Source organism: Puma concolor, chromosome D4 (assembly GCF_028749965.1).
Source record: "Puma concolor isolate L17-30 chromosome D4, mPumCon1.1.hap2, whole genome shotgun sequence".
NCBI classification, from domain to species: Eukaryota; Metazoa; Chordata; class Mammalia; order Carnivora; family Felidae; genus Puma; species Puma concolor.
Genome location: NC_141679.1, coordinates 90,107,473 through 90,132,452, shown reverse-complemented (window position 1 = coordinate 90,132,452; position 24,980 = coordinate 90,107,473). Strand labels below are relative to the sequence as shown.

The following is a 24,980-nucleotide window of genomic DNA, read 5'->3' as shown; positions in this document are numbered from 1 at the left end:
TTTTCTTTTTTAAGTTCAGGAAAATAAATTTTCCAAAAAGTGAGGTCTCCTCACTTTGGTCTCAATCCTGTCTGGCTCAGGAGAGCATGAGGAGGAGTGGCCAGGAGCGCCCGGCGTCAGGGCCAGCACGCGGCACAGACAGGAAGGCTTCGGACCTGCTCCTCCTCCCTGGAGGTCACCTGGTGCTCCTCCACAAGCTGAGTTTCTTGGGTGCCTGACAGGGGCAAAGGAGTCGAGCCAACTCCCCCCGTGACCGGAGCCGGGCAGGGACGGGGCCTCCCTTGTCCAGATCAGTGGACGCAAGGAATGGTGCGCTCTTGCCCCAAACTGCAGGCAGGGGAGTTTCCAGCTGTTCAGGGGCTGCCGGTGGTGCCGAGACGGTATCTGACACCGTGGCTCCGGAGAGGAGGCAGGAGACAGGCAAACCCCACAGGCATGCACAGCCCCAAAACAGGACGCTCCCAGAGAAGAGACCCCCTGCCCTGGGGACAGCCGTGGACCAAGCAGCTGAGCCCAAGCACCCAACTCTTACCCTGGCCGCTGCTCTCCCAGATCTCCGTGCCCAGGCTGCTGCCAGGCACGGTCACGTCACCCTGCTCCAGGCACAAGTTGTTCTGCTTTTTAGCAAACCGAGGAGGAATACGGGAGGAAAGACCTCGACCCTTGACAGGCACCTAAGGAGAAAAGAGGTGACGCTGTCTGGCCCAGACGTGAGGCCTGAAGCACGAGTTCTCCCCGCCAGAACCACACCACGGGAAACTGCCCCAGGGGTGCAGGAACGCTGGCATCTCAAGGCCTCAGCCACAGGTGAATGGCAAGGCCAACCACACCATCCCCGGGAAGGGCGACAGGCCGGTGCATGCAGGCTGCAGGGTCCAGGCCTGACTGCAGTTTGAATACAGGGTCCCCGGCCCTCGAGACGCCCCGGGTGACATATCTCATCCTACACAGGCTGGAGTGGTGGGAGGAGGGGGGCCTGAGGGAGGCCTGCATCCTGTCGTCACCTGGGATGAGTCACCTTCTGCAAGCACTGGGCTAACATCACCTACTCCCACACGACAACAGGGTTGGTGATGTTGGGAGCACAAGCACGCTGCTGTGCCCGCCTTCCCCTCTTCTAGCTTGGGCCTGATTCAGAACTCTCTCTCCTCGCTCTGGGTTTCTCTGTGCCGGCCTGTCCTCCACCCCACACCCCCTACCTGCACGGCCTGCTCCTTCTTCCTCCTCTCTTCTTCCAGCAGACGGCGCTGCTTCTTGGTCAGGACCTCAATGAAGCCTTCGCCCGCCATGGGGCCCACCTCACTCTCCTCCCCAGGGCTGGACCCGCAGTTTTCAATGATGGAATCTGAACCCAGATTTCACAAGAAGGGACAGTGTCTCCATTCATCGGAAGAAAGAGTAACCCAGCCCTACCGGTTTCTGATATCTAAGGACAGCTCAGCTCCGAAGGTCGGGCGGCACCAGGCCTGATGCCTCCAAGGAGCAGACTGTACTTGGAGTCTATGGAAATCCTGAAAGGGTCCCTTCTCCCCCCCCCCCACCCCCCACCCCCCACCCCAGGCCTCCTCGGCACACGGTTGTCTCACACCACAGACAACAGTAACACTACAGTTTAAGAAAAGACGCTGGTGACCGAAGTCTCTGCTCTGGTGCTAGCCAGCCGCGTGACCCTGGACACACCACACAACCTCGCTGGGCCTCGGGGTCCCCCTCTGTAAAACTGGGGCACCGGGGCTGCTACGGGGGTGGCAAGGCTGTGAGCAGCAGGAGGGCAGGAACCATATCCATTCTGCTCACCAGCGTCACCCTGGAACTTGGCCCACCACCTGCCCAGAGGCCACGATGTCCAGAGAACGGATGGGCAAACCCAGCAACCCTCGAAAGCCACCGTGGCCCTCGGCTTTGAGGGGCCTGAAGATGAGAGGGGACAGACTCACTTCCATAGTTCAGGTCAAACTGTTTCATGGTCTCTCCCTGTTCGCCCGCCCTCTGAGCAGCCAGCTTGGCCGCCTCCTCCGCCGTCTCACAGGAGGCCTCGGGGATGTCGGAGGCACCGTGGGCCACCCGCTCCAGCACGTAGTGGCTGCTCCCACTGCTGCAACCGAGACCCGCGGGCAAGGCCTCATCTGGGGACCTAGGAAGAAGGAAGAACCGCGTTAGCTCAGAGGCGGCCAGAGGCTGGGGAAGGAGAGAAAGGGACGATCAGCATGTGCACACGGCACGCACGTGGACACGGGGCCCTGACCTACAGCGCGCCCCCTCTGCGCAGTCGAAGCTGCTCCCCAGCGGCAGCCCTGCTACGGCCACACTGCCAGCTCATGGGGACAACTGCTCTTCTCTGACCCCTTCCAGGGCTCAGTGCCTCGGTTCTTTCCCACTGCGTGCCAAACTCAGCAGGGCTGCAGACAGGAGAGAACAAAGGGGAATGCCCAGAGCAGGGCCACAGCCCTTACCGCTCCTGGCGCGGGAGACTGACCAGGGAGTCAAGGAGCCGGGCCAGGCCGCACAACAAGGCTCTCAGCAGAAGTCAGAAGCAAAGCCCCGTGTCAGCAGCTGGGGCCTGGAAAGCTAGGCCAGCCCAACACCTGGAAAGATCGGCATTCCCCTAGGGCTCCTTCTTTGGGGCTGAGTGGATTCCAATCCAGGTTTCTGGCCCTGGATTCTAAGGAGACTGGGAGGTAGGAAGTGGCCTTCCTCAGGCGGAGGCACGGATCAGAAAAACAGGCTGCACGAGTGAGTCTCTGCACGGGCTCTCCCCTCTCCCGGATTCCAGGCAGCCTGCAGGCAATGAGCCACACAAACCTGAGCCACCTGGAAGCCTCCAGATCCCCTGAGAGACGCTCACAGGGCCTCAGGCAGCTCACCTGCTTTTGCCACTGCCTGGCTCTTCCCACCAGGAGGTGGTCAATCCCTGAAACGGAGCCGCATCTCCTCACCGCCAAGAGGCAGAGCCACTTGGGAAGAGCCGTCCCTACGGGCCCAGGAGGCTAGATGGCCCAGCAGGACGTGGGGGGGAGAGCAGTCCAGGGGCAGAGGAATCTGGGGGACCGGCACCGTGCACAGGAAGCGTCCCCCTCGGCGGGGCGGCAAAGGGTACCGATGGAGGCTGAGCTCTCCTGACGGGCGCTGGGGCAGCCACCACTCGAGGACCAACGGGCTGGGGCTCTGGGTTTCGGTTTTCAAGCCACAACAACAACAACGACAACAACATGCCACGAGAGAGGCAGACAAGCAGTGTGAGAGCAAGTGATGGAGACGCCCACACACAACGGCCTGGGTGGGCAGCGGCCCTGCTGGAGGACGACAGAGGGACGGAGTCGGGGCGCCGGACACACGGCAGGGCATGCATGCATGGGTGCTGCTTACAACAACAGGCTTGGTAACAGAACAGCAACAGAGAAGAGCCTGGGGTCCGGTCTGCGTTTTACCTTTTGGCTTTCAAAGGCGTCCCATTCTGTTGGCTGTCATAACGGGGAGAGGCGTCACCACCACCTGGCCTAATGGACTTGTCCCCAAACCCCCCCGGCTCCAGCTTTCGGCTCTGCCTGTCGGCCAGGGGCCTCTGGCTGGAGAAGCTCCTCTTGGCCAGCTCCTTCTTCTCACCCGCGGCGGCCCCGGGCAGGCTGCCGTCCGCCTGCGGGTCGGGCTCGGCCCCTGGGCCCTCGCGCCGCTCCCGCCGCTCGCTGAAGTCACTGCTCTCGGAAGCCGTCTCCCACTCCTCGTTGGCGTGATCAGACGAGTTCTGGTACGAGAGCTCGGGGGACCCGCTCTTGTCCCCGGGGCAGAGCTTGGGCCGGCCTGGCCACGGCCCCGCCAAGAGGTGCGGCTCCTCCTCCGGCCCCCACAGGCCCAGGGACTCCCGCTCCTGCCGGAGGCGCCGGAAGCGAGGGGGCTTGTCCTGACGCGGGGGGCGCCTTCTCCGGAAGGGCCGGTTCTCGGCGCCTTCCGAGTCGGCCGCATGGTCATCGGGGAAGAAGGGCCTCTTGTCCTCCAGGCGGCCGTCCTCGAAGGCCCTGGCGCCAAGCGAGTCAGAATGTCTGTAGGCGTCAGGGACACAGTCTCTGTCTGCGGGTCGCCGGGACCCGCACGTGTCTGGGGAGCTGTACTCCTGCCAGGAGGCTCCCGGGCCCTTGCTCTGCCAGCGGGCGGCCTCTCTGGACACAAAGGTTCTCCGGCCGTAGCCGCAGCTGCTCAGCCGGGGAGGGAGCGCCCGGCCGAAGGCGCGAGGGCCTCGGCTCTTGGCCTCCGGGCCGCCATGGTCCTCGGAGCATGCCTTGGTGGAGCGCCAGGAGTCCCTGAAGTCGCCCCTCCTCAGGGTGCTGCCCTCCCGCTCCAGGAGCGAGCCCTCGCTCACGTTCTCCGAGCCTCGCTGCCGCCGCCGCTTGGGAAGCTCTTCGTACTCAGAGCCCTCGCTGTGCGTCTCACTGGCGATGCGCCGTCGCGGCTTGGCCCTGGGGAAGTCCTCCGGCTGGCCAAAGTCCCGCAGCCCCCGGCCGCGGCCACTCCTCTGGCCGCCGCCGTAGACGCCCCGCGCCCCGAGCACCCCCCCACCGCAGAGGCCTGGGCCACCGCCCGCCGGCCGCCCTCGGAAGGTGAACTCTCGGAAGCCACGGCCGCGGCCCCGGGCCTGCCCTCGGCCCCCGAAAGCTTGCTCCTCGTCGATAAAGATCCAATTGTTCCTCTTTGTCGCGGGCGTGTCACTGGACTCCCGGGAGGGTCTGCCCTCCCAGGCCCTGGCCGGCTTCTCGTCCTCGTCACACCTGCTGGCCTCGCGGCCCACACTAGCACGGGCAGGGCCCTGGTCCTCCAAGGGGGAGGGGGAGGAGTTGGCCAGTGCGGGGTCGTTCTCTTCATCCTCGTCCTTCTCTGCCTTGCGAGCCGGCCCCTTCTCCTTGGCCACTCGGGTGCTCTCCTCCCCCAGCTCCTGCTTAATCTTCTCCAGTTCCTTCTCCTTGTCCTCCACCTTGAGGGCTTTCAGGACGGGCTTCTTGATGGGTCCCGACCTCCGCGTCCTGCTGGCCTGCTCCTGGTGCTGGCTGCCGGGGCCCCGGGGCTCTGCAGTCCACTCGGGCTCCGGGGACGGCTGTTTGTTGGGGCTCCCGTCCTTCTCCCAGGAGGAGACGTTAAAGGGTGGCTCCTCCCGGGGTGTTCCCTTCTCGATGCCGCTGGCCGTGTCCGTGGACTCTGGCGGGTGGCTAACGTCCCAACTGCTATACTCTGGCTTTTTCTCCGCTGGGGCAAAGTCGGGCTCCAGCGGGGAACACCTGAGGTCTGGGCTGTGACCCCCAGGAGCACCCGCTTCCTGAACATTTTCTTGGGGTGGAAACAAAAGCTCCTGGCCTATTCTTTGAGAAGAGACACAGCTGTCAAAGTCTGCTGGGGCCTTCTTGTCAAAAGCACTCAAGAACTCCTCCCCTCTCTCCTCGAGGAGATCGCGCTGGGCACCTACACCCCCTGACCTTCCGGGGGGGGCAGAGTAAGAGCTTTCATTCCTGAAAAGGAACCAGAAAAATCAGTCAATGTGATTGGAGCTTGGTTCCTGGTTTCCATGCTGAACACAGAGCTTAGTTTTAAAAAGAAAAAAAAAAAAAAATCTTTTTTAAAAAGAAAATGAAAAAGAAAAAAAAAACATAAGCACCAACATTTGCTCTAGCTTTAAACACGTCTCAGAGCTGCTGGGCCATGGATTGGTCGGCGGCCCCTGGAGTCCAGAGTGAAGAACGCGGGGGCTGCTGGTGGCCTCAGCGGGCCACCTGGAGGCGTAGCAGCTGGGGATCCTCTGGTTCAAGCGACAAGCTGGAGCCTGGGAGTCCACGGAGAGTCTGGGGCCCTGGGCCAGCAGGGCCAGCTTGCTCCACTTGGACAGGAAGGAGCCACGACCCGGGCACGCGGCCCCGCCAGACCCCACCCCTCGCCCTGACCCAAGGTTCAGCAGATCTGCCTCTGACCCAGGACCTCTCCTCGGCCGTCAGCCCCGCCGGCAGGTGAGCGCCTCTCACACAAAAGCGTTCCAGCAAACGTCCTCGTACTCCCCGTCCACGGAGGCCACTGCCTGCGGGGACAGCGCCCCCTCCCGGAGCCCCGCACGAGCAGGATTTGGACATCCTGCCTTCACTTGCAGGCCAGGACGGCCGAGTTCCAGCTCACCTGACGTGCATGTCCACGGCCAAAGCGTCGTTTGATTTCGGCTGCGGAAGCGAGTAGCCTTTGCTCTGCAACGCCACGTAGCCCTCTGGGCTCCACACGGGGGCCGGATCGAGGGCGGCCACTTTCCTCTCTTGCAGCGGGGGCACGCAGTTCTGGTCCTCAGAGCGACAGCCAGTCCCACCGAGGGAGTCTTGGGGCATCATGGGTTTCATCAGTCCTGAAGGAGGCACAGGCAAAGAATCACCCTGCATCAGCCAGTGCAGAGAGCCGCACTCCAACCTCGGGGGCAACCCAAGGCCCGAGGGAGACCGTAGTTACCAGTTACCCTATCAGGCGGACACAGCACCCCACCTGCTCGCCATCGCCGAGCCCTCCGTGTTCTCTCAACACGGAACCTCTGAAGGCGCACGAGCACGCGACGGGAGGGGTCTACGGATCCATTCTAAGACCTGTGAAGTCCAACCTGAGCTCCCCCCCATGCTGAAGAGTGCCTCCAACTGGCAAATGGAAACTGGAAATATCTAACTAGAGAGCCCATCACGCCAGCAAAAGGCTAGAGAGGTCAACCCGTTGGCCACGAGGGTCTGTGTGCGGGCAGGGACGCTGAGGTCTCCTGCCCAGGCGCGAGGAAGACCAGCCGTGTGGCCAAGAGGCACACGGACCAAGAGCTGCCGTCTGCAGGCTTCAAACCCCGAGCAGCAAGCCTTAGGAAGGGATTCTGGTTTCAGTTTTTTTTTTTTTTTTTAATGTTTATTTGTATTTCAGAGAAAGAGAGAGAGAGAGACAAAGAAAGAGAGTGCACAAGCAGGGGAGGGGTACAGAGAGGGGGAGACACAGAATCCGAAGCAGGCTCCAGGCTCTGAGCCGTCAGCACACAGCCCAACACGGGGCTTGAACTCGCTAACTGTGAGATCGTGACCTCAGCCAAAGTCGGACGTTTAACCGACTGAGCCACCCAGGTGCCCCCATCAGTTCCTTTATTTATTTATTTTTTTTTAATTTTTTTTTTTTTTTTAACGTTTTTATTTTTGGGACAGAGAGACAGAGCATGAACGAGGGAGGGGCAGAGAGAGAGGGAGACACAGAATCGGAAACAGGCTCCAGGCTCTGAGCCATCAGCCCAGAGCCCGACGCGGGGCTCGAACTCCCAGACCGCGAGATCGTGACCTGGCTGAAGTCGGATGCTTAACCGACTGCGCCACCCAGGCGCCCCCCTTTATTTATTTTTAAAAAGATTTAATTTTTAAGTAATCTCTACACCCAACATGGGGCTCAAACCCACAACCCTTAGACCATTTAGAGTCGGATGCTCTCCTGAACAAGCCAGCCAGGTGCCCCAGTTCCTTTTATCTCTAGCCCTAGGACTGACTGCCACACTCCGCGTTTTTATACAGTGAATGGGGGTGCACAGATGACAATAAACTGTTTAACGGGCCTGAGGTGATTAAGACACAGAGGACACCTCGGTCCCTCCAGACATAAGCTAGCAGGGGAAAGTGTGCCTCCACCCCCTCCCCGCCACCGTGGCCTATCTGTCCACGTCCATCAACCTGGGGAGAGTGAGGAGGGAGGTGGTGCAGAAATTAAACGTCTCATCAGGCCTAAGTCTGTGGACAGAGAAAGATCTGATTTTTCAGATACTTTCTTCACAGAGCTTATTAGCATACATACATTCTGTGTGGCTTTTACACAGAGATAATCTGGCCAGAAAACGGCTCTGCGTTAGGCCGGTGCGTTAAAGCTTTCTTTTAGCTCTAGAGCGCCCTCTTCAAATGCCACTGATACGTGACTCCAACATAAAGTTAGTGTGAGTCAGCCGGTGGGGACCCTCTCTGGAACCCTGAAATTACACACCACTCATTAAGTACCCATTATGAGGCACACTGGCTTCTTTTCACAGCTCTTATTACCTAGAAAACCCTGCTACCACAAACGTGCGGGGCAGAATAGGTCATCACACATATCACTTGCAGAGCTGTGTTCCCAAGAAATTGGGAAATCCCCAGGGAGTTGAAACCACAGCCACCGGCCAGCGCCACAAGCCGGTGCTTCCTGGAAGGGAGCAGGGGAATACACCTGTCAGTCCTAGTAACCATGGGCTTGGACTCTGACCCCCGGCAGCACAGGGTATGGAGCTTTCTGCACAAGGAGAAGCTGCTCAAGACAGAGGCCCTCAATTCAAAGGCAGATTTAAAAATCCATGCTCTTTGGGGCACCCGGGTGGTTCAGTCGATTGAGTGCCTGACTCATGATTTTGGCTCAGGACATGATCTCACAGTTCGTGAGTTCAAGCCCCACATCAGGCTCTGCACTGGCAGTGTGGAGCCTGCTTGAGATTCTTTCTCTCTCCCCGCCCCTTCCCTGTTCACATGGGTGGCTCACTCTCTCTCTCAAAATAAACAAATAAAAATATTAAAAAATATATATATATATGTATATATATATACACACATATATATACATACACACACACACACACACACACACACACACACACACACACACACACACACGCTCTTTAGTACAGGGAAACAACTTAAGTTTGTGTCCTGGCCTGGGCCAGTTAGGGAAAAATAGTTAGCTGCTAGGAATGTATAACTGTGCTGGCTTTCACGCAGGTTGTGGGGAGGAGGGTTTAGATGCATTCCCCAAGAGTGGTCCAGAATTTTCCCAAGTTAGAATAGCAAGGGGTTCTAGGAAGGCAAGAGAAAACATAACTGGAGAGACAGACTCTCCACTGGAGCTGTACTGGATCCCCACAACAAATACAGCTCTGTTGAAAATGAGCTCGCAATCCAAAATTCCCAGCATGTGTGGGAAGCTGCCCACCACTAGCCCACAGTGAGCCCACAGGGTTACCTGCCTGAGAACTTCAGATAACAGAATAATAAATACTAGAAATCAGGTTTTAAGTTATTAAAAGCATAAAAAAGGAATTAAAACCTTAAGAAAAACATGACACACACACACACACACACACACACACACACACACACTAGAATTGACAAAAGAAATTCAATAAAAAATATAGTCACTGAAAAAATTCACTGGGCAATAAAATTAAAAAGAGAGAGAGAGAGAGAGAAATTGGACACAAGCAGAGAGAAAGTGGACACAACACGGGGAGACGAAACCACAGAGTAAAGAGGAGATCTTAAAGAAGCCAGAAAGAACAGAGTGGGTTCCACAGAAACGAATCACTCTGAGCAGCCACAGAACCAGAAGAAAATGCACTACTACCTTCCTGGTCCTGAAAAAGAGACGTGCCAACCCAGAATTCTACACCCAGCTAGAGAAAGGGTGCCATAAAGACTTTTTCAGGCAAAGAAAACCTACTGCCAGAAAAACTTCCTGAAGAACTCGACAGAATGTACTTCACAAAGAAGCGCATCGCACCCAGATGGAACACACGGGAAGGAACTAGTGAAGGGACAGGCGAGTCTGCAGAAGCAGACTGCAGGAAGCAACAATGCCCGATTTGGTGGCATAAAAACAAGAACTAAAACTCGAGGGAGAACTCAGAAGACAGACTGATGAGCTAATCAGCTCGGGTGAAGGGTGAGAACGCCCATCAGCCTATGCCAGTAACAGGTGCGTATCAGAACGTCACATAACCACTAACACAGTACAAACAGCACGCAGAAGTAAAACAACCGGAAGCATAGGAAAACTTGATCCAAAAAAAGGAAGAAGAAAAGTAAGAAAGGTGGGATCAACAGAAAGTATAAAGTAGGACAGCAGAAAATCCGAATATCATAATCCCCCCAAATCCAAAGAGAGGCACTTTGGCAATTACAGTCACAGATTTTCAGAGTGGGTAAAACCATACGCATCTTGTACCTACAAACGCCCCCTGCAAAAAAGGGCTCAGGGAGGCGGATGGTAAAAGATACCAAATGAATCTTCATCAAAAGAAACCTGGAATGATGACATCAGTATCAGACACAGTGGACAGGAGAGGTGGAAAGCACAGTTAAGGAGGACAGTGCTGTGTGAGGATAAGGAGAACGAGATACATCAGTCCAAACCTCTTTGCTTCCAGAGAGAGCGAAGCCCGACAGGCTTAGGGATTCAACACACCTACAGTCACAGTGGGAGATTCTCACGCACCTCTTAGTAAGTGATGGGGGGGGAGGGGGGGGTAACAAATCGTGATGGATGTGAGAGAAACTCGCACAGCACAGCCAGCAAGTTCGATGGAATGGACCACATCCAATTGGAGAATATTCTTTTCAAGAAAACACAGAATGTTAAATAAAGAGTATGTAATAGCCTACAAAAAAAATCTCAACAAAACACCAAGCAATCTCGATCGGAAGCTAGCTGGCATACGAATGCCCTTGAGTGAAACCTGACCCGCCACCTGTTTTTAAAAATAAAGTTTTACTGGAAAGCGACCAGACTCGTTCAATCACTATCGTCTTTGGTCATTTTTGTTCTACAACAGCAAAATGGAGTAGCTGTTCAAAGCCCAAAATATTTATTATCTGGCATTTACAGAAAAGCTTCCTGACCCCTGTTCTAGATCATACAGACAATGGTATCTGACCACAAAGCAGCCACGTTAGAAATTAACACCATCCGGATATTCTTAAAACTCTGTATTTGGAAAATTTATGCCATACTATTAAAAACCATCAACCAAAGAAAGGTAACAAATCAAAATCTGACGGGCACTGAAAACTGTACAGTAACAAAAATGCTGTATCTTAAAACTCCTGTTCATAGCAATTTACAGCTAAAGTCATACTTAAATACTTACATCTAAAAATCAGAAATTACTGGGCTAAGTATTCAACGCAATTACAAAAGAGTACAATACTTTCAAAGGAATTAATGAGGAAAATTAATGAAATAAAAACCAAGTAAGATAAAAGAATTAAGAAACCCAAAAGTTGCTTTTTAAAAATGGCATTTTAAAAATGGGGAGGAGAAATCAAGGAAAAAAAGAGAGAAGTCACAAAAAAAACACTAAGAATGGAAAGAGAGATACCCTTCAGTAAGAAAAAAAAGAAAGAAACAAGAAAAAAAAAAAGGAAAGGAACAAAAGGACGTTGCAGGGACATCAGAACTAGTTAAAACAACACATAATGCATCATCAGAAAGACTCTGCCCAGTAATTCTTTGCGACTGGTACTATCCATGCCCTCATGGTGCCGACAACAAAGTTCAAACTCAGACTGGTCACGTGAGTTACAGGAGCGGCCAGACCGGATCCGGGCGGGCCTAAGTCCCGAAGCAACACCCCAAACACCACACCGTCCTGGACTCCACTGGTGTGGCCCACTGGGGCTCGCTTACCCGAGGGATGGAGGGCGGACGGGTAGAAATCCACTGGGGCCCGAGTGGGCGGGATCCGTGGGTCCATGTAGGAAGGCATCATCATCCACCTGGGATCGAAGCCCAGCATTTGGGGGTGGTGGGGGTAGAAAGTGCGCTGTGGGTGGGAAGGTGGGGGGTACACGGGCTGCCAGTGCTGCATCTTATATAGCTGCTCCTGAGCAGACAGAGAGAGAACAGGTCAGACCGGTGCTCGGGGCAGAGACCGTGCAGGTGTATACACGCACATGCACGCACTCTCACACATATACACACTACACACACACGCACACACCCCCACCCCCCATACACACACACTCACACACACAGGCACACTAACCCCGGGCTGTAGGAGTCTCTGATGGCTCCCCACAGCTCTCCATGGAACAGCCCGAGTCCCACCAGGCCCCACGTGACCTGCCCGACCACCCACCAGCTTCACTGCACACGACTGCCTGCCCACATGGGGCCCTGGTTGCACACTGGGCCCTCCGTCTAGGAGGCTTCCTACTCCCTTGCATCCCGGCTCATCCCTGCTCCTCCTTCAGGATTCCGCTCAAAACGCCCTTCCTCCGGGCAGCCACCCCGAGTCCCTGGACGAGATGAGGCCCCTGCCTCTGCTCTGCAGCACTGGTCCTTCTCCTCTGTAGCACTGACAGTGGGTGATCGTTTTGAGCTGCCGGTCTCCCTCACAAAACCATAAGAAACTACACGCCGGGTTCACTGTCGTATCCTTGCGGCCTACCACCAGTCACGGCACGTAGAAAATCCAGTGCACAAATGGATAAATACCAGCAAAACCTTCAAAATCTGGTCCTAGACCCCATGGGGGCTCATTTCCAGCCTGCCCCTTCACATCAGTGACCTCCAGGGCTGCCCTCTCCCGTGCACCCAGAATCAGCATTCCGGCAGGACCCAGGTGCAGAGTCAGACAAGAAAAGCGGACCGGGCCGCACCCTTCCCATCTGCAAACAAAAAGGCCCGGGCTGGATTCCCAGGACGGCTCTGTGGGCCTCCGCCCAGAGCTCCTCCTCCGTCTGGACCCCAGGCCCCCGGGGAACCTGACCAGACAGTCTGTCTGCCAGGCTCCTTCGGCAGTCCCGGTGCTTTCAGACTCCTTTCTCTTCCCGAAGGACTTACCCGTCCCCGCCCCCCAGAAGCGTTACACACAGGAGCTCTCGCTGCTGTGTCTGGCTGGAGTCACCCCAGAGACCTTCCTGGTCAGTAGTTCTCCACCAAGCCAGGGAGTAACTGCACAGTGCTGGCTCACACTATAACACCGTCAAAGCACACAAGGAACACAGCTTCGTGTTTACCGCTCAGGACCCGACGAGCTTCCGGAAGACCTCGTAGGGGCCCAGGGGAAGGAGGGTCTGGGGTGAAGGTTTTACAGGCAACCAAATGAGATTCTGGAAAAGGCTAGAGATGCTGGAGATCCTGATTTGTGTCCCTAAGGCACACATGTTCTGCACCGGGATCGTTGTTATTAAGGATGATTTACTGCACATCTAGCTGCTGGGCTACGTGATGTCCACGTTTCATCTGTTTCCCACCCGAGTGCACTGCTCATCAGTAATCATCTGTTCCTTCATTTATCACTCCTGGAACACACACAATCACCAACGGTGCTTCCAGCTGGCCACCAGAGATCGGTACAATTACAACCATCACCCACGTAATCTTCTCTGGGGCAAAGAGCAGGTCCCTTTTACAGTTCACAAAACACTAATAAAGATGACACTGATAACGCCGATCCACCAGAATGCAGGTGCCACAAAACCCTCGCTGCCCCTCTGAGGCCGGTACTCGTTGTTCCTGGGCCACCTGAGGCCACACTCGACCCGAGAAGCTGCACGATTAGGACCAGGATGCACAGCAGTTCAACGCAACCCCTACAAACCCCCTGCTTATCCCAAGCTAGTACACCTCTCTGCCAGCTTTCCAAGCCCTCCCGGGCTTCCTCACTCCTTGGGACGGTCCCAGGGCGGACAACGCTGGCCTATGGACAGGCTGCAGTGCACTGCTCTGAACGAAAACACCACTCTTCAGCGAAACTGCACTGGGTGAGCGCACACCCCGCTGCCACTGCCTCACCAACACCAGACAAGGGAAGACGCCACCAACAACCGTTCTATTCATCCACGGGAGAAATCACTCGGAAAAACAAAACACGGCCAGGGATGATCTTCCAAGGCTGTAAGTTTTCAGGTGCAGCCCCTAACATCCGTGCCAGTGATGGGGATATTCGAGTTGTTTCTTTTCATCGAAGGGGGAGGGGACCAGAGGAGGAGACAGGGGACATCCACACTCAGCAGTCCGATCTGTTTACCTGCTGTTGCTGCTGTTGCTGGCGCTGGAATCTGGGAGGAAGAGACTTCTGGTACTTGCTGAACTCCTGTGCAGGGGACCCAGCCTCCCTGGCGCCCTCCTCACTGCCGCCACTCTGAGCCACAGCTGGAGGAGCCGCGGGGGCTTCTTCTGAAAACGTGTTGGGGGTTCCCTGGGCAGGAAACTCAGGGGAGCCTAGAGGACAAGTAACCAGAGAAACGGCTGCGGTGAGCTCACAGAAGCCGGGCCAGTCAAACGTTTACAGCAAACGCTTGCTCTCGTTGGCACGGACGGTGCACGAGGTCATGGACTCCCCACGACGCCATCGCTTCAGAGGTGAGAGAGAGCTAAGGGTCGAGAGGTCAGAGGAACCACCAGGGTTCCGGAAGAGAAGGGTTCTATCGAAAAGGACCCCAGTAAATGAGAGAGCAGCCACCAGCTCGGCGATAGCCCACAGCCATCACCTGAGCGACATGAGTCAATGCAGCCAAAGGCCGTGCTGGCCACCAAGTCAGCACGTGTCCCCTGGCTGGTTGCCTCATCTGTAAAGGGAGGACAGCAACTCTGTCCATCCCACAGGCCTTTGTGAGCCTTAAGGGAGACAATCCATGCAAGGCCGGTAGCAAGTGTTCCACACAACTTCCCATCTGTATACTCTCTGAAATTCCCTTCTTCCTTACCTCAAGCCACCTTTACAGCTTTAACGAAGTAGAAAAGACGTCAGCATTCTTGATTTTACTGCAGGGGACACCCAAACCCTGATGCAAAGCCTCAGGGACCCAGCGGTGCAGCGCAGGGGGAACACGGAAGAGCGCAGAGCAGGTGCCCACACACCCCGAAGGCCAGTCTCAATTGAACACACTCACACCATGGCACCCGCTTCCTGGACTCTCCACTGCCTGTCTCAGCGAGTGTGGACACCAGCACAGGCTGCACTCGGGCCACAGTGAGAGGCGATGGGCAGGACAGTGGCGGTTTCTCGGTGTTCCTTGGCCAGAAGGGGGCTGAGGACCAGCAGACCATGACCATTGAGTAAGACCCACCTGAGAAGCTTTCAGGGTCTGAAACTAACATCAGGCCCCTCTCTCCTAAACAGAGTTGGTTTTAGTTCGTTTAAGAAGGTCCCAGAGAACAAAGCTGGTCATAAAGAACATGTTCTTTACAACTGCTACAAGGCACTTTTCGACGTGCAATGCTGTTCGACATCTCTTATGGAGCTGTGTGGATCCAGCCCTCAGAATCCAGGCCAGGAAAAACATACTCTAACAAACAGGCAGGCTTCTCCCCAAGGTCACAAAGATACTTTGTGGTTCTCTCTCTCTCTCTCTCTCTCTCTCTCTTTCTTTCTTGAGATACAGTGTGTGCATGTGCGAGCACAAGTGAAGGAGGGGCAGAGAGAGAGGGAGAGAGAGAATCCCAAGCAGGCTCCGTGTTGTCAGCACAGAGCCCAACTTGGGGCTCGATCCCACGAACATGAGATCATGACCTGAGCAGATATCAAGAGGTGGACGCTTAACCGACTGAGCCACCCCGGCGCCCCACTTTGTGATTTTGGGTTTTTTTTAAATGTTTATCCATTTTTGAGAGAGACAGAGAGACAGAGCATGAGCAGGCGAGGGGCAGAGAGAGAGGGGAGACACATTCCGAAGCAGGCTCCAGGCTCTGAGCCGTCAGCACAGAGCCCGACGTGGGGCTTGAACTCACAAACTGTGAGATCATGACTTGAGCTGAAGTCAGCCGCTTCACCGGCTGAGCCCCCCAGTCGCCCCACTTTGTGATTTTGTTAAATGAACTCAGAGGACCCCGGGGCTTGCATTGAGGCCCGCCACCATCCGCATCTTTGGTTGAGCAGTGGCAGGGGTGAGAATGGCCACGAGGTACAGAATGACAACCAAGCGGGCAGCGCGCACACTTTCCGTATCTAGAAGCTGCACGAGGTGCTTTCTGTACGTTATCTCACGTGCCCCTCAGCGTGTGGCAAAGTGCGTACTAATTCCAGCCCATTTTACAGATGAGGGAACGGGCACCAGGGAGGCGAGTGGCCGCAGCCAGCCGGTTTCAGTCCCTGACACGGGACGTGAACCCATGCCGAAACTCAACAGCCGGTGCTTCCCCGCCCCCTCCAGCTGCCCGCCACAGGCTGAACCAGTAAGGCAGGGAGGCACCCACAGCCTAGGGCGTCCAGTTGATGGGACAAGGGCCCAGCGCCTACCTTTGCGGACAGCAGGGCCATTCTCCTGTGGGGGCACCTTCTCGGTGCCTGGAGATCGGGGCACTTCCTTCTCTGCCGGTTTCGGGGCCTCGCCCGCCTTCTGAGCCTGCTTACGCTTCTGGTCCAGCTGCTTGAGCTTGGCGGCACAGGCAGCCAGCCTCTCCTCCCGTGCTCGGCGCTCCTCCTCCTCCCGGCGCTTTCGGGCTCGTTCCACGGCCTCGGACATCTCTGACTGCACAAACTTCTGCCGTGGAGGTGGCTTGTCCTCTTTGTCCTCGACAGACTGTTGCCGGAACACGCTGCCCAGCGAGGACTTCTGCCGAGAGAAATGAAGTCTGCTGGAACAACAGACCCCAAACCCAGGAGACGGGGCCACCCCAGCATGGGAGCAGTTCTGCTTCCCAAGATCCCCGAGCACCTTCGAGAGGCAGCAGTCACGCACGCCGCGGACCTGGGTCTCCAGGCCCTTTCCTAACCTGCAGTGAGGTCTGGGCAAGTGTCAACCCTCCCTCCCTTAGCTCCCCACTGTAAGCTGGGGATAGAGGAGGCCCTCGGGATGGTGGGTGTGCAAGGAAGGATTCGCACCACACTCTGCATGGTGACCGACAAAGAAAACAGCACCCTGGTGCTCCCACCACCACTAATGGGCACACAAGATAAGGGCCTCCACGGCTACTGGACGGGAGCAGGGACCACAAGCTCATCCCCCCGAGTAGCAAAACGGCTCTAGTCTTTCTCCCGTAAAAATACAGAAACCTCTGGGAATAAAGAGGTATGAGAAATTAAAATGCAGTCAGATCGACGGTTACAAAGTGACGCTTCATCTAAAAACATCTCTTCCGGCGACTTCATCCACTCCTGAGTCTCTCTCACCGGTCACCAGTTACCGGACAGCAACAGAGAGAAGCCCACTCAACACCGGGAAGGTTCCTCCCTGATCTGCAGGGAGCACCCAGAATATGCACCAGCACGGACGACGGCCAAGTTCAACCGATCCCCAGCCACTGGAACTCCAGCGAGGTGACCGTCACAACACACAGCTTCCCATTCTGAGTGCTAGTGACGCACAGAAGTGTCACGAGTCCTCAAACCTAAACAAACACGGTCTGGGCCTTCTCCAGTCTGCTCGTGAACCCTCCGCAAAAGCGCTATGTGCCACGTTGACCGCAGTCAAGGACTTTTCCTCCTGAGAGCTGGCTTCTCATAATCCAGAGACAACGGTGACAATTGTAAAAGGTCAGAAACCTCTGACCTGGAAGCGAAAGTACTTTCACACGATTAACTGGGGCCGACGTGTGCACTGTCCTTCACGTGGCCCTTGACCAGCCCCGGCCGCGCTCTGTAGCGCTGGGCACAGTGGCACCACAGAGCCTCCACCGTCAGCCCCCAGTGCTCCCAGAGAGGAAGGATCAGCACTCAAAGTGTCTGAATACTTCCATCGAGACGGCTGACGTGCCTTTCCAAACTCCCCTGACAGTAGCTACCATTTCACAGACTCCGTGCTCTGCAAAATACTTGAACTGTTCAGAAATTGGAATGCAGAAAACTACCTTTTCTCTTTCCCGACTCAGTTAGTTCACATTGTTATGAGATCAAAACGAAATCTTCTTTGAATGCTCACCAACCCCAATATATGAACGAAATTTGGATTCACTGCAGGGTAATTTCCAAGAATAGGTCTGTGTCAATTTCTTTTTTAATGTTTGTTTATTTGAGAGAGGGGGGGGGGGGGGAAGAGAAAGAATCCCAAGCAGGCTCTACCCAGTCAGCACAAAGCCCAACGCGGGGCTTGATCTCATGAACCTGGGAGATCATGTCCTGAGCCAAAATCAAGGGTCAGATGCTCGACTGACTGAGTCACCCAGGTGCCCTAGCTCTATGTCAATTTTGTTTCGTTTTTGTTTTCCCCTGTACCTAGCACAGTGCCTGGTACTCAATTTAAAAAAAAACAAACAAACCTGAAGATAAAGTATTTTCATTTTGTAAGATATGGAACCAGACTCCCTTAAATGGCAAAGTGCATTAAAAATGGCAAGTTTTGGGTGCCTGGGTGACTCAGTCAGTTGGGAGTCTGACTCCTGATTTCGGCCCAGGTAATGATCTCATGGCTGGGCCTGCTTAAGATTTCTCTCTCTTTTCCTCTGCCTGTCCACTGCTGGTGAGCTCTCCCTCTCCCTCTCCCTCTCAAAAAAAAAAAAAAAAAAGCAAGGTTTGTTTTGGGGTTTTTTCCCCCAAATATATTTAAATTAATGCCTTTTCTACCCCTAATACTGTGCCTCCTGCACAATTCAGTCCCAACGTCATGAAGTCATGAAGTGTGGCACGTCTGGCACCAGGAAGTCATGGTGGCTAAGAGCAGGTGGTCAGAACCCGGGCAGGGAGAGGAGGATGTCCGTGTGGAGATGTGGCTGGTGTGGGAGTGAGAGCCCCATCAAGCTGGGTGAGGAGGCAATTCATAAGGAGAGGTGGCCTAGAGGGGAGATTCAGGGCATCTGTGGGGTTGGGAGTGGGGGAACGACACGGATGGTTGAGTGAGTGAGGAGGGCATCTTTACAAGGGAGAGAGGGTGGGGGCAGAAATGGGAGACGGGTCACGTATAGGGGAGCTGATCGAGGAAGTGTGAATACTGGGGACAATGGGAACAGGTGTCTCACTGTTGGAGACAGGAGGTACAGATACGCGGTGGGAGAGAACTAGGTTGGAATGTGTGGAACCAGAGATATTACTGTGAACTCATAGTTCTCCACGCAGATACAGGAGTAAATAATAAAGACAACACGAACATGTACGTACGCGTGCACGCACATATCTATCTGTACACACACATTTCCTCACTCTGTCCACCAAAAGGACCCAAGAGCAGTGAGCACTCCTGGTGACCACATATTGGTTTCTCAATATCACAAGGGCTGATTCCAGACCAAGGCAGGGTAAGGACAAAATGAGCTTGGGAAAGGTTCTCCTGGTGGGCCTGAAAAAAAAATTTTTTTGAAAGGGAAAGAAAAGAGAGAGAAAAAAAAAAGAAAAAAAAGCCAACTTGTCTAATCAGCAAGCAAGGGATTTGCTCCGTAAGGATGAAGACACATAAAGACAGACGCAGCCAAACCGAAAATACTTGGGGCTTCAGAGCCAACAGTCAGAGGCACAGATCATAACCCATTGGTATCAATAAATAAATTCGAAGTTTCGGAAGCAACAGGACATTCATAGCCTCAAAGTATCTCCCCACAAAATTCTCATCAATTACGAATGTGGAAGAGAGAAACCCCACAGCGTGAAGTTCGGCAGACATTATAACCTTAGTCAAGAGATCAGAGTGAAGGCTGTCAGCAGGTGGGCAGAGTGGAATCAGTGACCTGGCGGGAGGCAACATGAGCCAGTGTCACTCCTGAGAGATTCTAGCCACAAACGGAAACCTTGAACCTAATCGTGAGGAAGCACCAAACCAACCCCACTTGAGGTACATTCTACAAAATAACCGGCTTACAGTCCCCACAAGTGTCCAAGTCCTGAACGTTAAGGAAGGCTGAGGGGCCATCCTAGACTGAAGGCGGCATGTGACTCTGCACCGATTCTTCCGTACAAAGAACATCAGCGACACAAGTGGTACAAGACGGAGGGGGTCTGGGGATCAGATGGCAGTGGTTATCGACACTACCTTCCTAGTTTTGACTGAGGTCACCCAGGAGGTAGAAAATAGATGCCAACGTGTTCTGCGGTGACAGGGCCTGGTCAGCCCGGCAACTTACTCTACAAAAGGTTCAGAGAAAAATATTCTTTGTATCCAGCTAACTGTTTTGAAATTTTCAAAGACTTTTTTTTTTTTTTTTTTTTAATTAAAACAGGAGAAAGAAACGTCCACCTAGGACTTTTATGTACGTGTGTGCACCTTCCAAGCTAATCACATGCACAGAACCCCTCCAGTGCCCATGATACCTGGTAGTCTGGGCCAGATGCCCAGCTGTGAAGCTTCCTAGAAGGTGGCTGAGGTTCTGGCACTTTGCGGACAACACGGGCCACACCCACGGCTTCACCCCAGTCCTTTCCTTCCTCTTGGGGACGCTTAGCATCAGCACTGTCCGCGGAGCTCATTGACAACTGCCGCTGCCGTCGGGGGTCCCAACTGTTCCTAGGACAAACCACAGTGAATGTGAGTTTTCCCATTCAGCCCCAGTGCAGTCTGATCTTACCCGTCACAGGGCCTCAGGAATTCCGAAGCCAGCTGCCCACATACCAGTGTCCTTCCCTCGAACAGACCCAGCCCCTCACGGCTGAGAGGACACGCCCAGAACACAATCCGGTGGCACCAACATTTACCAAGTCCCTCTTGCACACAAAGCTCTGGGCAGGATGTTTCACACCCATTACTTGGTTTACAGGAAAACAAGTCCTCACCCCCATTTTAAAGGGGTGGTAACGGAGTGTCAGAGACGCTGGGGAGCTGCCTTCCCAGGAGGAGTGACTAGACTGGAACCTAAGATCCCAGAGGAAGGTCTCTCTCCTCATACCAGGGCTCCTTCCCTGTGCTTTGCATAAAGGAGGTGCTCGATCGATTTTCCTCAAAATAGCAAAAGAAGGCTCACTGAATAATGCCGTAACGGAGACCAAGAGGAGGAAAGCAGAGCAGACTCCACGTGAGAAAGGGGAGAGGTTCCAAAGGGAGGCTCGGAGGGAATGGAGATCCAGCCCGTGCTCACCTTTACCTGCCGCGGGGGAAACAAAGGCACCAGGGAAAAACACCGTGTGCATTTACCAAGCACCTCGTCTATGCAAAGCAAGTGCCCAGCACACATCAAGGAGTTCCGAGAAAAGCAGGGAGTCAGGTGTGGCCCGCACGTGCGTGTCCGCAGGTGTCCACACACACACCAGGGGTGGGGGGGGGGGGGGTGGAATGAGGCTGCGGAGGTGGCTGAGGTCACGGCAGGGCACTAAGTGCTAGTGACTACTGCCTTAACCACACGAGGCTCCCGCCCCCCCAGGAAAGATGACAAGGGCACAGTGTGAAGGAAGGAGGCGAGCCGGCTAACCTCTGAGTGGTCTGGAAAAGAAAGGATGAGGTCCCAGGGACCCAGAGACAGTGAGCGGGAAGGGCTGGGATCCAGGGAAGTGTCAGGAAGCCGTCACAGGTGGGGAGACAAGATGTAAGGAAGACCTGGGAGCTTGGAGGAGGAGACTCACAACCAGCTCAAAGAACACGGTGGAAAGATCAGGTTCAGCAGGGTGGGGTGGGGGTGGGGGGTGGTTTGGGGATTCTCAATTTGAGATGTCCTTGGTCACATTAGCAAAGCCGCGTCCAAATCCATGCCTAACTCTTTCGGTTGAATATTCAATTCACATCAACCGAAAGAGACAAGGAACAGAGTGTCCTACTGTTCCAGAAGTCTGTAATATTTTATGTCTTTGCTTTTGATTTAAATTCTTGCTCACAATTCCTTCTGAGCTTAGTGTTCCAAGAACTGACCCACAAGATATTTCCCAAGTGCGTCTAAAACTTCAGTTAAAATCACACAGCATTAAAATAAATTAGAAAAGCCTCAAATAGTTAACTGTTTGTGTATCAGAGAAAAACTAGCAGAAGGTCACTACCAGCTCCCTCTAGAACGGCTTTGAAGGGAGGAACATCGAATAACCAAAAACAAAACAAAACTAAACAAAACAAAAAACAAACCAAGGCTCGCAAACTTGGCCCTCTGAACATTCAGTTATAGACAATAAAATAGACAAAAGGAAAAACATCAAGGGGTGCCTGGGTGGCTCAGTCAGTTGAGCGTCTGACTTCAGCTCAGGTCATGATCTTACAGTTTGTGAGTTTAAGCCCCATGTCAGGGCTTGGAGCCTGGAGCCTATTTCGGATTCTGTGTCTCCCTCTTTCCCTGCCCCTCCTCTACTCGTGTTCTCTCTCTCTCTCAAAAATAAACATTAAAAAAAAATTTTTTTTAAGGAAAAACAGCAAAGTATTAATATCTAAACAATATATAACATTGATCACGTTTTAAAGGAAATACACTAAGTCCAATAAATAAATATGCAAAGAACATAGGCAATTCCATACAAAAGAAAGCATCCATATTTGCTGGTATTCAACATAAATAAATAAAAAGCAAATTAATGCAGCTGTAGGTACTATTTAAAAAGAACCAGAGGCGCCTGGGTAGCTCAGTCAGTGAGGTCCGACTTTGGCTCGGGTCATGATCTCACACTCCGTGAGTTTGAGCCCCGCGTCCGGCTCTGTGATGACAGCTCAGAGCCCGGAGCCTGCTTCGGATTCTGTGTCTCCCTCTCTCTCTGCCCCTCCCCTGCTCATGCTCTGTCTCCGTCTCAAAAATAAAAATAAAAAAAAATTAAAAATTAAAAAAAAAAAAGTACTAGCCACAGACACCTGGCTGGTTCAGTGCATACAAAGTGTGACTCTTGATCTCAGGATTGGGAGTTCGAGCCCCACGTTAGGGATGGAGTTTACTCCAAAAATAATAAAAACAGGGCGCCTGGGTGGCTCAGGCGGCTAAGCATCTGATTCTTGGTTTCGGCTCAGGTCATGATCTCACAGTTTGTGAGTTCGAGCCCCACATCGGCCTCCATGCTGACAGTGCAGGGCCCGCTTAGGATTCTCTCTCTCTCTCTCTCCCTCTCTCTCTGCCCCTCCCTTGTTCATATGTTCTACCTCAAAATAAATTCACTTAAAATAAGTAAATAACTAAAAACAAAAAGTCCTGGGGCGCCTGGGTGGCTTGGTCGGTTAAGCATCCGACTTCGGCTCGGGTCATGATCTCACGGTCCGTGAGTTTGAGCCCCGCGTCAGGCTCTGTGCTGACAGCTCAGAGCCTGGAGCCTGTTTCGGATTCTGTGTCTCCCTCTCTCTCTGCTCCTCCCCTGTTCATGCTCTGTCTCTGTCTCAAAAATAAATAAACGTTAAAAAAAAAAAAAAAAAAGTCCTAGCCAATCATTCTACCATCAATCTATTACGACAAAAACTAGAGGGACCAGACTACAATGCAGTGATTTTCCAAAAGGCGTCATAAGTAAAATGAGCCCAACGAAATGACCCAGAAAAGGGAAGACCAAAGGGGTCGAGGAAGCTCCAGAAATCTCGTATCCCCCGTCCGGCGCTTCTCCCAAGATCCCTGATGTGCACTCTAGCACGCACAGCCCCGGAGTAAAGGGGTAAGTTGAACCCTGGTGGTTTCCCAAACGTGCTTGGCTAGAGAAACCCTTCTGGGCACCACACCCACAGAAGTGATCTGTGGAACAAGCGGCGTATACACACACACTCAGGGGGACACCGGCACAGCGGCTGAAACCACCGGGACTCAGCCGGCCCGCCAGCCACCCGGCCAGCACACCCTGGCTCCCGTCCCGCACGGCTGTGCCATCCGCAGAATGGAAACCAAATCTGCCCCAGTGAGGCTGCCGGGGCGACGAGGCAATGCGCCTGGCACGGTGACCCGCACTGATGCGTGCGCCTCCGGCCGCGGTCAAGCCCCGGGGCGCGGTGCCACGAGCAGGGCTGGGGGGCATCCTTACCACTTGGGCCTGCCGTCCTTCCCAACTTCCTCCTCCTCTTCATCATCACTGAACTTCAGTTTCTCGGAGTAGTCCACTTCCTCATGAAGACCTGTAACCGGGGAGGGCCAGGGAGAACGGGCAAAGCCAAGACTCAGCAGCGCCAAGAGCACCAAGAGCGCCACACACGGGGCGAGGGGTGGGGGGGGCTTCCTCCGGTCGGAGGTCATCCTGGCCCAGCTGAGGAGGAGGGCCACCCAGCCAACCGCAACCACCAGACACTGCAGATCAAGTGAGGGACAGCTCCGGCTTCGGGTGACAGCAAGGTGGCCCCGTCAGATTAACCTTCCCACAGAGGACAGTTCTTAAATCTGGACAAAGTATTTTGGAATTATATTGGAAGGTGCAGAAGAGTGAACGAAAGAAAGCAGGCAAAAACCAGACAGGACCCAGATCCATCTGGCAACACGGAGGCTTGGCCAGCGTGATTCGTGGGCTGCTGCTTGTGCCCTAGGGCACTCCCCGGCCTGAGCAGCTCAGGGGCAGAAAGTGCCCATCAGCTGGCAAGTGGGCACACACACTGTGGGAGATCCACACAGGGGAATGGTACTTTGGCCACAAAAATGAATGCAGACAGGGGCGCCTGGGTGGCTCCGTCAGCCGGGTGACCGACTTCAGCTCAGGTCATGATCTTGTGGTTCGTGAGTTCAAGCCCCGCATCGGGCTCTGTGCTGACAGCGCAGAGCCTGGGGCCTGCTTCCAATTCTGTGTCTCCCTCTCTCTCTGCCCCTTTCCCACTCGTGCTTTGTCTAACCCTCAAATATAAATAAACATTAAAAAAAAAAAAAAAATGAATGCAGACACACCCCCTCAACAAGACAAACCTTGAAAAACAAGCTCAGTGAGAGAAGCCAGACGTGAAAGGCCACATTCTATACTGGTGCTTCCATTTATATGAAATGTCCAGAATAAGCAAAACCACAGAGATAGAAAGTAGCTCAGTGGTTGCCAGAGGCTGTGTGCGGGGCTGGGGGGTAAGTGAGAGTGACGGTTAATGATACAACACTTCTTTTGTGGCTGATGAGAATGTTCTCGAACTGGACAGTGGAAATGGTTGCACAAACTTGTCAATATACTAAAGATCCAATGAATTGCAGACTTTAAAAGGGTACACGTTATGGTATATGAAATTTGTTACATGCACCGTATCTTAGTAAAAAGGCAAAAAGCCCAATTACAAAGCAGATTTAATGAAAAAGCAAGGGCAACTATATGCTGTCTAGATCATCCGTTGAAATACAACCACAAATGGGTTGAAAGGAAAAGGATTAAAGAAAAAAGACACACCGTTTACACAGTAACACCAGAGCAGTAGTAACACAGGACAAGACAGACTCCAAGAAGCACTTCCAATGATAAAGGACATCTGCAAACAATACCAAGGGTCAATGTGTCAACTCATAAAAATTATAAA

General features: G+C 54.0%; 1 protein-coding gene across 9 annotated transcripts in view; it reads right to left on the bottom strand.

Annotated features, from left to right (window-relative positions):
- The window catches only part of PRRC2B (proline rich coiled-coil 2B), an 88,810-nt gene that overhangs the window by 15,552 nt on the left and 48,278 nt on the right, over positions 1-24,980 (bottom strand). For all 9 annotated transcript variants that reach the window (XM_086684313.1, XM_086684317.1, XM_086684314.1 and 6 more), the window contains 10 exons: positions 23,528-23,618; positions 19,943-20,135; positions 16,007-16,322; positions 13,796-13,989; positions 11,449-11,644; positions 6,148-6,364; positions 3,429-5,492; positions 1,938-2,134; positions 1,200-1,345; positions 533-674 (listed from right to left, as the gene is read on the bottom strand). In XM_086684313.1, coding sequence (XP_086540439.1) covers positions 533-674; positions 1,200-1,345; positions 1,938-2,134; positions 3,429-5,492; positions 6,148-6,364; positions 11,449-11,644; positions 13,796-13,989; positions 16,007-16,322; positions 19,943-20,135; positions 23,528-23,618 — 3,756 coding nt within the window. The remainder of the gene's footprint in view (positions 1-532; positions 675-1,199; positions 1,346-1,937; positions 2,135-3,428; positions 5,493-6,147; positions 6,365-11,448; positions 11,645-13,795; positions 13,990-16,006; positions 16,323-19,942; positions 20,136-23,527; positions 23,619-24,980) is intronic.